General features: G+C 47.0%; 1 protein-coding gene across 2 annotated transcripts in view; it reads left to right on the forward strand.

The window, feature by feature from the left end:
- The first annotated feature begins 3182 nt into the window (after positions 1-3182).
- ENOX2 (ecto-NOX disulfide-thiol exchanger 2) overlaps positions 3183-11311 on the forward strand; it is a 307163-nt gene continuing 299034 nt past the window's right edge. Inside the window, exons 1-2 of one of the 2 annotated variants that reach the window (XM_027876196.1) lie at positions 3183-3299; positions 3912-4329. In XM_027876196.1, the coding sequence (XP_027731997.1) occupies positions 4011-4329 (319 nt within the window). In that variant the 5' untranslated portion in view covers positions 3183-3299; positions 3912-4010. Of the gene's footprint in view, positions 3300-3911; positions 4330-11311 lie in introns of those variants that run through there. The other variant, XM_027876204.1, reaches the window with a different exon arrangement.

Here is an 11311-nt window from a genome sequence, read left to right on the forward strand (position 1 = left end):
ATGTCACATAATTGACAATAATTGACAGCAAAATCGCTTATTCTTTTGAGAAAAAAATTTGGAGGGGAATGGGGGCTTGTAAGCATAAATTTGGGTAGATTAAACCCAAAACAGGCTTTAAAACCTCGGAAGTTGTTTTTTTGGGGAGGAGGACTCTGTGTGTGTGTGTGTGTGTGTGCTGGGAGCAAGCTCCAGCTCAAGTGTGCTCACAGAGATACATAGCTATATACTCAAGAGGACAAAGAGGGTTGGAATCAACTTTGGATAAGCTGACCTCAGTCCCCTTTGAAGACCGCAATCATTCTGGGTAAGAACGGACCCAGGGACTGTTCCTTTGTTGCTCCATGATCCCACATATGGATTCATCAGGTCGGGCTGTTTTTGCCTCTTTGCCCCCTTTCTTCTCACTGGGGAAGGGCCCCTTCTGACCCAATTGCCAGCGCTCTCAGTCACATTAAACCCCTAACCCCTGTCCACCACTGGGCTCTAACCTGGGTCGGTCCGAGCCCTGTAGCCTGGTCCCAGACAAAATACTGACCTAGTGGTCCATTGAGGCCTGACCACTGACCACAAATTCCCCCCAACCCTCAGAAGCGTACTGCGGGATAAGAATTCTCAACTTCATCCACGTCATGGAACCCTTTGGCAGTTGGTCTGGTGATGCCTGTCCTTGATGGTCCCCTTCTCAGAGTTTTTAAATAATTCAAAATATTTTTAAAATTATTTTAAATAACTTTTAAATAATTGAAGGAAATACTAAGTTTTAATTAGAGGTTAGTGAAAAGAAAGATGTAATATTCTCCCCCATCTGTACTCCCAGAAATCTCTAGAACCACATTGGAGGGAGGAGCTTTGGTCTAACTCAGAACTTTTCAGGTTCCAGGTTCATTAGCAGAAATAGGGAAGAGAGAAGGGGGTTTGGGGGAGGGAGAGAGAAAAGGTGGCTATGAGAAAGTGATCCATATCTGGGGGGGGGTCATCAGCAAAGAGGAGAGAGTTGAAGCTGGGGGTACATCAGGGATGGCTAAGAGAACAAAGAGAGAGAAGGACAAAGCAAAAAGAGGAGGGAGAGAAAGAAGAGCAAAAAGGCTGGCTTTATTTTTAATCTATTCTGGCTAATTTTTAACATTGCAATATGATTTTTTTCAATTAAATTTCTGATACATTTTTATATTTCCTAAACTTCCCCTTGTATTTCCCTTCTGCATAGAGCTATTCTTTATAACAAATAATTTTTTTAAAAGAAAGAGAAAAAAATCAGCAAAACTGATCAATATTCTGAAAAACTCTGACAATACATTCCAAGTTCCATGCCCTGAACCTTCCCTGTTTCCCTTCCTCCCCAAATCAGTAAAGGAGAAAGGAGTGGGGGGCCGGATCTTCTCATTTCTCTCCAATCCTATGGTCTTTTCCTTGAACTTGGAAACTAACCAGCTGCTTCGGGTGAGTTCCCAGGCTTCCATGGTCATGCCTACTAACCAAATTGACCTTGGGGAATGTTGTTCCTGGGGACTTCCTGAGTTTGCACCAGAAATTTAGAAAAGAGCTTGCTTATAGTTCCCTCTCTGTCCTGCCCGGAACCCAGTTTAGGGCCTGGCATAGGGTGGCCATTTCATGAACAAATGCATTGTGAAGTTGGCAGGTAAATGGCCTTCTTTCCTTTTTTTTTTTTTTAAAGCACACCTTGGTTCCTCCCCCCTCCTCAAGTAGGTTATTTTGTTTACATCTACCATGTGTCAATGCCTGTGTGATTTCCTCAATGTGGACATTTCCTTCTCACTCCTGTCCCTTGGTGTGACTCCAAAAAGGGGAAATGAGCTTCCAGGCAGCGGACTAGGGTCTCAGCTTAGCTATTGACTGTGCCATGTGGGTGATCTTGGCCACTTGCCAATGGGCCCAAGCTCTGTCATGTATAAAGTGAAAAGTTAGATTAGAGGCTTCAGAGGTCCCTTCTAGCTCTAAATGTGTGATGCCATGAGCATTCATGTCCTCCCATAAGCTTACTCCAAGGGGGTCACCCAATATGCTGGGATCACAGTCTGTTGTTGATGCCAGTAGGAGAGCAAAAGACCACAGATGCCATAAGGGAAAGTTGAGGCTCTGAGGAGCAGTGTGATATCACTAGAGCCCGGAACATGGGGCCAAGAATTTGAATCCTGATCTTGCTTTTAGCCAACAAAGTGGAAACAGATGTTTAAGCTCCTCCTCTTGGTGGCTTCAGTTTCCTCATCGGTCCATGGCTTATCCTGCTGGACTTATGTTTATTTGTTCCAGAGAGGTGCAAACTGAAGTAAGCAAAATGTGATTGTGACTCTGGAAAAATTAATGGTCTCAGGAGTTAGAAAACCTGGGTTCAAATCCCAGATGTGACATTTATTTGTTTAACAAAATTTATTGAGCATGTACTGAACCCCTTACTGCCTGTGTGAATTTGGACAACTCTTCACCTCTCTGAGCCTCAGTTTCCTCATCTGCAAAATGAGGGGGTTGAACTAGGTATGACCTCTGAGACCCCTTCATGTTGTAAATCCTATGATACCTTCCATGGTGCCTTTGCAAAGTAATTGGGGAGGTGAGGGGGGTGGGAGGAGTAGCAACTGGTGGGCATCAGGTAGATAGGAGGGAGCAAAGGAATCTATCAGACAGAGTCGAATAGAGAGGGCAGTCCTGGCCTGGGCAAAGGCATAGTTGAGAAATGGAAGGTGTTTTATGGACATTTTGAAGACCATTTTGGCTGGCAGGTAGAGTGCAGGAGAGCACATGCCAAAAGCCGGGAGCGGCGGGGAGGGGAGGGGAGGGGAGGGGAGGGGAGGGGAAGGGGAAAACATCGTGAAGGGATTCCAAAGGCTGTATGATTTCCACTACAACACATAACAAGATTAGGAATAAGTTGCTGGGGGAGGAAGAAAGGGAAGAGAGGAGAAAAGGCATTCTAATATGCAGAACAGGTGGAGTGAAAGCAGGAAGAAATGGCAGGGCTGGGCAGTTTTTTCAGACAACTTAAAGTTGGGAGGAAAGGAAGCGGTTAAACACAAGGTGGTTGGGCAGGGAGGGCACTTGCTGTTGGGGGGGGGATGAGGAAAGGTCATCTATTCTTCGTCATGCAGAAGGTGGTGCTTGAGCTCTGTCTTAAAGGAACAGAGGGTGAGGAGAAAGAGGGAGTGCATTCCAGGCACGGGGGCCGGCCAGTGCAAAGGCACAAAGTGAGATGGAGTGTCCTGTGCGAGGAACAGAGAGGCCAGTTTGGGTGGATTGCAGAGTGCCCGGTAGAGAGAGGAATGTCCAATGAGACTGCAAAGGTAAGCTGAAATCAGGTTGTGTGGGGCTTTGATAGCTCAACAGAAGAGTTTCTATTTTATCCTAGAGGCAACTGATAGCCACGGAATTGATTGAGGAGAGTTACCTGGTCAGATTTCCCTTTAAGGAAGATTACTGTGGATCGTATTAGAATGGACCGGAGTGGGGAGAGACTTGAGGCAGGGACACTATTTAAGAAGCTGTGGCAAAGGCTAAAGGGGATGAGGACCTGAACTAAGATGGTGACTGTGAGTGTAGAGGAGTCCGATGCAAGAGACATAGTGGAGGTGGATCAACCCGACCCCTTATTTGACATTTGAGGAAACTGAGGCTGAGAAGGAAAGTGACTTGCCCAAGGTCACGAAGGCAGTAGATGGCAGAGCTGGGATTCACACACATGCTGGAAAAAAAAAAAGCCAGTGTGATCTTATTCGTTAAGTCACCTAAAGGGTTATAGTGAGGACAACACTTTGTAAATAGTAACGCCTCATAGAAATGTGAATTTTTATTCCCGCTCTTCCCAAGCAACCAGAAACACAGTCTCTGTTTACTAGGAAATGAGAGCGAAAACTACAATACCCAGAACGCCTTCTGACCTTCTGGTCTGTCCGTAGGGAAGTGGAGCAGGGACAAGGATTCCGAGCGCGGTGCAGACTCCATCTCCCGAAATCCTCCCTGCTTAGTAGAGGCCTCTCCACCAATCCTCAGGCCGGATGTGCTCCGAAAGTTCTGCCTCTCGCGCCCCGGAGAACTACACTTCCCAGGGGGCGGCGGCGAAAAGCCTCGGCTTCCCTAGTGACCAGCGGCCAATGGCAGACGCGGAAGCGGCTAGCGGGCCCGGGGAGGCGGCGGTAACGGCCGGGGCCGGGGCCGAGCACCGGAGCCTAGAGTGGCTCGAGTCGAGCCCGGGGCTTCGGGCGGCCGCCGGTGGGGTCAGACCGTCGGGGCCGCAGGCTGCCCACCAGCCGTCGGGCCTGCCCTTGTCGCCGCAGATGTACAATGGCTATCTGTTCGAAGGCCGTAGCTCTGGAGGTCAGTCTGGGGACTGAGGGAGGGATTCGGGACCTTAGGGGCAGGTGGGAGGGGCTTCCGGGCCTTGCCACACCCCTCTTGCCCCGCCCCTTTCTCGCGCCGAGGGAGATGAGGGGAGGCTGTTCTGCACCGCCCCTCCCTCCTTTGCCCACGTGTATCTACGGGGAGGCGGGGGCAGCTTCTAGTACTTCCCTTTCCCCCCCACTCCCCCACCACGTGTCGGATGCCCAGAGCATCAGAGCTGGGAGGGACCTCAGAGATTGTGGAGGGAACTGGAGCCCAGTGAGGGCAAGGGACTTGCCCAAAGTCACACAGCTAGTTTATTTGTACTGGATCTGGAGACTGAAGCTCCCCATTCCAATTTCACACGTTTTGTCCTTCGATAGCCATCTCTTTCATTGTGCTCCCTCGAGTTCTGTCAATCCCTAATACAGTCTGCTTCACCCTGGGTCTTTTCGTCTCATATTTCTTTCCATCTTATGCTCAGGGAAACCTGGCTGCCACCACACAAAGAACCAGTAGATAGAAACATACTTTTTGTTACTCACTGGCACTGGTAAACCCACCTTTTGCCACTGTCATTCTACAGCCTATACTTGGAGCTATCATGAAAGAGGCTGTAGTTCACTCTTCCTCCTTTCTCAAAGTATTCAATACCTGGCTTAGTTTTCCTCTTCACCTCGACCCCCTGCGCTCCTCTTCAGGAATGTCAATATTTGTGTTAGTTTCCTCTCAGACACTCTGGCTTCCCACTTCCTTAACATGCCCAGATCTCATGACCTACATTCTCATTTCACTTCACCCATTTGGAGGGATGGACTTTATTTATAACCTTAGATCTTGCTATCACCCACCTCACAGCTCAATTACCTCCATTATTCTGAATTCTGAAATTCTGCTTAGTGAACATACTTCTATTCTTTGTATACAATGTATACATTTGTATACATTGAACCATCTGCTCTGTTTATTCATTTTTCCAGGGTATCACCTTTGCCCCAGCCTCATTTCCTTCTGTTCAAAGCCCCAACCCTTGACCCTATCGTTGGCTAACCCAAATATATACTAATGGGTTGGACTAAATGTCCACTGAAGACCCTTCCTACTCCCAAATTCAATGAATCCCTGTTCTTCTTATCCTACCACTGCTTATGCTTAGTACTATTCATCTACACTCTTTTCCATTCTTACCTTCTGTTACTCATTTTTCATCCACTAGCAATCTGGCTCCTGGACCCACAACTCAATTGAAACCGCTCTCTCCATGATTACCAACTATATTTTAACTGGTAAATCCAATGGCCATTTCTCAGTCCTTTTCCTTTTTGACCTCTCTGTAGCTTTCAAACACTGTGGATCACTCCATCCCCCTATACTTTGTCCTTCCTTGGCTTACATTACTACTCTCTCCTGGTTTTCCCCCTACACTTCTAACTTCTTTCTCAGTCTCCTTTGCTGGACCATTATCTATCTATCTTTCAACCAATAATTGGAGGAATTTGTCAGAGTACTGTCATGAGCTTTCTTCTCATTTTTCCCTGAGCCCCCTCACTTGGTGTTTTCATTAGGTCCCATGGGTTCATTTATTTCTGTGCAGATGACTTCCACATCCCTATGTCCATTTCTTTCCTGAACTCCAGCCCTGTGTTACCAAAAAACCCCACAGGCACCTCAAATTCACTGTATTTAAAACATAACTCATTATCTTGTTACTCCCCGCCACCTCCCCCCTCCTTTAGATTTCACTATTTCTGTTAAGGGTATAACCATGCTGCTGGACACCCAGGTTCATAACCTTGGCGTCATCTGGGACTCTGCCCTCACACTCGATGTCTTCTCAGTTGCAGTCTTTCTTGTGGATTCTACCTCTATCACCTGTAATCCTCCACTCACATTTCAATTCTTCTAGGGTTCGCTCTCGTTACCTCTCACCTGGCCTATTGCAATAGCCTCCTAATTGGTCTTTCTGCCACAAATCTGTCCCCTTCCCAACTCACTTTTCCTATAGCTGCTAACATCACCTTCCTAAGACACAAGTGTGATCAGGTCACCCCCCATCAAAAACTTTCATTGGTTTCTTGTTGCTTCTGGAATAAAATTCAGATTCCTCAGCCTGGCACCTTAAGCCCTTCATAGTGTGGCCTGAGCCTATCTTCTCAGATTTATTTTATATTACTCTCCTTTATGCAGAGATGCTGGAAATTTGCATCCCAAACCCTCCTCCCCCCTCCTCCCAGCCATGCCCTCTACAGGTTGTCCTCTGCTCCCAGAATGCATGGCATCCTCAGAATATATTGCTTCCTCCCCTTCTCCTCTTAGAATTTTGAGCTTCCTTCCAAGCTCAGCTCTCATACCACCTCCAGCGTAGAGCACTTCTTTGTATCCCTACCCCTAGTCAGTTGTCAAATCACCTTCCTATTTATTTGTCTATGTCTATGATGAACAGCTAGCTCCCTTCCCTCCTCCTGCCCAGTAGGATGAAAGGCCCTAGAACTGGGGTGGGGAACCTGCAGCCTCCAGGCCACATGTGGCCCTCTAGGTCCACAAGTGATTCGGTCAAAGGACCTGGCTTGAAGACCTAGAGGGCCACATGTGGCCTCGAGGCAGGTTCCCTACCCCTGCCCTAGAAGAATGGAAAGCCCTTGAAGGAGGAGTTGTTTCCTTTTAGTCTTCAGGTCCCTGGGACCTAGTGTGGTGCCTTGCTCTTAGGCACTCTGAATTTCTTTGAATGTATGTGACCCAGCTGAGTTGTCTTAGGACAGAGTCTCTTAGGACTCTGTAGTGGGGAGCTTCTACTCTGGCCACATGCTGAGACTGGACATTTGGTGACTCTTCATACTTTCTCCGTATTCTGTGCCTTCCCAACCCTGCTTTTCTCTAGCCCTCAGACCCACACAAAACTATCTGAGAGAGAAAGGATCTTAGAGATTGTCCAGTCCAGTCCCATCATTTCACAGATTGGGAAGCCTTCATATCCCCTGTGGCTGTGGGCTTTCCTTTCTGATTCCTCTCTAACACTAGATGTCTCTGAGATGGTGGCAAGGAGTGAGTTGTGAAGTGGAAAGGGCCCCAGACTTCTGTGTCAAATGCTGCATTCAAGTCATCTTGGTCAGGAAGATCTAGTTCAAAGCCAGCCTCCGATGCTTCCTAGCTGTGTGACCCTGGCCAAGTCACTTCACCTCTGTCTGCCTTAGTTTCCTCATCTGTAAAATCGGGATAATAGTAGCACCTCCCTCCCAGTGTTGTTGTGAGGTTCCAATGAGATAATTTTGGTAAAACATTTTGCCAACATTAAAGCACTCTATAAATGCTAGTTATGAGGATGATGATGTCACTGACTAGTTTGGTGGCCCTGGGTAAGGAAAGGAAGGCACTTATCTTCCCTTGTCTGAGCCTTAGTGCCTCATCTATAAAATGAAGAGAATGACAACCCCCACCCATCTCACCTTATAAGATCCCAAGATCCTTGAACTAGAGCTGGAAGGAATCCAAAGGAGGAAACTGAAACCCAGGGAGGGGATGGGACCAGCCTCAGGTCACATAGCTCCTGTGCCAAAGACAACTTTTGATGATCCTCTAACTCTGGGGCCAATGCTCTTTCCATTGCATGATGCGTCTGTGGGAATGTTGAAAAGAAATCTCTTTGTGATTTATCAACTACTAGCAAAATTAGATCTGGTATTATTGGCTTCTCTTCTAATTCTTCCAATGGAGAGGCAATGTGTCATAGTGGATAGAATGGACTTGTAGTCAGGAAATCCTGGGTTTGAGTCCTGCCTCAGATTGTTACTAGCTAGTGCCATGATCCTATACAAGTCAGTCAGTCAGTCAGTCAAGAAACATTTATTAAGTATCTATAGAAGCCTCATCCCTAACATGGCATTTATAATACTACTTCTCTTGTGGATCTGTTATGAGGATCAGAGGAAATAATATCCATAAAGCACTTTGCAAACCTTGTTGTTTGTCCTTTGCTCTCGAAAAGGACCAATGACATCATGGGGTGATATCTTGACTTGTACATGAATTGGATTTAAGTGAGGCAGAGTTGCACAAAGTCATCAGCCTCAATCTCTTCCTGAGTCATAGAAGCCCAGTGGCAAGACAAAAGTCAGGATGACCGACAATGGCCAGAGATGGAGTGGATGATCTTGGTGTCTTTGATTATCTGACCAAGCTCTGAGCAGTCCATAGCACCTGTTTTAGCTGCCTTCATGGCCGGTGGAACAAATTGGGTAGACAGCCTCCTAACTCGCCTATGGGTTTGAGGTCTGTCAGTTACCCTCAGCTTGGTTTAGCCTGTCAGCCGAGACGGTTTTACCAGCGTGTGGCCGCCACTGCATGTGCTACAACTTCTTGGAGCCCCAGGTGAGAGTTGGGTGAGAGTGGACACTAACGGTGGATGAGCAGCCCTCACACCAGAGGTGCCAGTCCTCCCTGAACACCTCATATACCCCTTGCAAACCTTAAAGTGTTATAGAAATATTAAGCTATTGCTTCTTTCCTCAGATTTTCTTTTTGTTTGACCTGGGGGTCAGGCATATCTTCTCTGGTTGTCTCTTTCCCTCCCCACCCCTGGGAGGGCTGGGTAAACAAAAGGAAGAGAGACAGAACTTCATGGTTATTTATCCAAAGACATTTGTTAATTGGTGGCTGTGTTTCGAAGCCAGATTTGATAGGTGGAGCCCTTATACTCTAGGGCCTATGACCCAAGACAGAAAGCGTTGGTAGAGACATACAGGTAGAAGATCTCCCAACAGAAGAAAAGGGTGAATGTCTAGGCAGGCAACATGAAGCATTTATTGTATATGCAGACATATGTGTGTTTACATGCATGTGCACAACGTTTCGGGTAAATGCATTTTGTAGATGTGGGTGGATGGGTCTGTCAATGTTCCACACCCAGACAACGTACTGCTCTTGGCCTTGAATCATCAGGCTTCTCCAGTGTCAGAGATGGAAGGGGCCTTAGAGATCACCCAGGAGATCTAGAGATGGAAAGCAACTTTCCCAAGGTCACATAGCAAGGTAAGGATCGAAGGGAGACTCCCACCTCAATTGGGTGCCCCTGGAATACGGTAGGCCCTGGCCTACTGTATCTACCTCCTTCCCCATCCCCCAGATCTAAGTCTTCATGGATGAAGTAGATTTTGAGCAGAGTGTTAGAGGTTGGAAGGGCTGAGGGGTGGAATGAAATTCTTCTTCCAGTTATTGGGGTTAGAGTTTATACGTGAGACAGATAGGGAAAAGGGGCAAGAGAGAAGCACGTATTGGTCCAGAGTGAAAAGCCCAGGGAGGACTGGGCTTGGAAATAAATGTGGTTCCTTGGTGATTAGAAATATTGGGGTATGGTTTAAAGTCTCTACGTGAGACTTTATATTCGAACCACTAGGTGACAGTGCCAGATGACCTGGGTTCAAGCGTGGGCCCTCCCTTTAGTACATGTGTGACTTTGGGAAAGTCACCTAATCTCCTTGGGCCTCAGTTTCTTCCATTGTAAAAAGAGAGGATTGGATTAGAAGGGACCTTGGAGGTATTCTAACTTGAAATCCATGGTCTCCCACTGGAAGTGATTTCTCCCTCTTCCTCTTCCCTACCTCACCTATACTCCATAATAAAAATCAAACCATGGCTGATGTGTAAATGCTCTCTCATTCCCAATCAACTGTCACTTCCTTTGAAAGCAGGGCTCCCAGGCAGCATTGTGGCGTAGGGGAAGATTATTGTACTAGAAAGCAGGCCACCTGGATTCAAGGCCCAACTGGGTTACCATGACCTCTCTAAGCCTCAGTTTCCTCCTCTGCAAAATGAGGGTATTAATGCTAATCTCTCCTCCCTGAGGGGGAAGCATTGGAAGAGTGAAAGGAAATGGGACATATGCACTAATGTGATAGAGACGGTTGGGAAGGGAAGTTGGTTGTGTAATCACCAACTTGTGTCTGCCACTTAACAAGCATTTATTAAGTGTTTTCTGTGAGACAGGCAGTGTGCTAGGTACGAGGGACCTACACAAAACCCCCTAAACAGTTCCCAAGCTTATGTTCTGTCTGAGTTGACAAAATGTGCACATTTAATTTTTTAATTGTATTTTTTTCCCAATTATATGTCAAGATAATTTTTATAATATTTTGAGTTCCAAATTCTCCCTCCATCCCTCCCCTCCCTTCTTCCTAAAATGTTAGGCAATTTGATATGTTATATATGATAGAATTGGAAAGACTTGGCATCTGATGGGCTAGGTGTGGTAAGGGAGACTGAAGGGTGGAGGATGAAAGTAAAGTTTGCAACCTGCATGACTAGAAGGGATAGCGGTGCCCTCACTAAAAATTGGAAAGTCAGGAAGAGGGTTGAGTTTGGGAGAAACAGAAGGTCCTGCCAAGAGGACCTTCTGATCCGAGCCAGACCCCCTGGCTCCCAAACACCTACTCCAGCAAAAATTTGGACTAGATAATGATCCAGAAATCCAAGGAGAAACAACTGTGACTTCTGGCTCAGCAGTGCCAAAAAGTCAGCCAGAAGCTCTAATGCAATAGGAAAGGAAGCTGACAGCAGGACTGATACCAGAACAAAAATATAAAAATATAAAGCAGTAACTTCCTAGTGTGACCAGAGAGAGGACAGAAAAGCCCCTGGGTGAGGACCTTGGAAGCCCCAGCAGCAGCCAGCCCCGTGGCAAGGCAGCAGCAGCAGAGACTAGAACAGCTATGGGGCTACAAGGTCCCAGGCACTCTCTCCTGAGATTCCATAGAAGCCCTGAAGATCCAGGGTTCTGAACCTCAGCCTGGGGAGGGGGGTATCCCTGAGAGACAGGAGTCAGCCCAGGAGCCCAGATGACTCAGAACAAGACCAAGAAAGGCTCCACACCCAAAAGATCAGCAGGAGCTAGAGCCTAGTCTGGGCAGAAAGTCTCAGTTTAGGAACTAAAGCCAGAGAGAGAGAGAGAGAGAGAGAGAGAGAGAGAGAGAGAGAGAGAGAGAGAGAG

The sequence above is a fragment of the Vombatus ursinus genome, unplaced genomic scaffold (genome assembly GCF_900497805.2).
Source record: "Vombatus ursinus unplaced genomic scaffold, bare-nosed wombat genome assembly UNPS02004063.1, whole genome shotgun sequence".
NCBI classification, from domain to species: Eukaryota; Metazoa; Chordata; class Mammalia; order Diprotodontia; family Vombatidae; genus Vombatus; species Vombatus ursinus.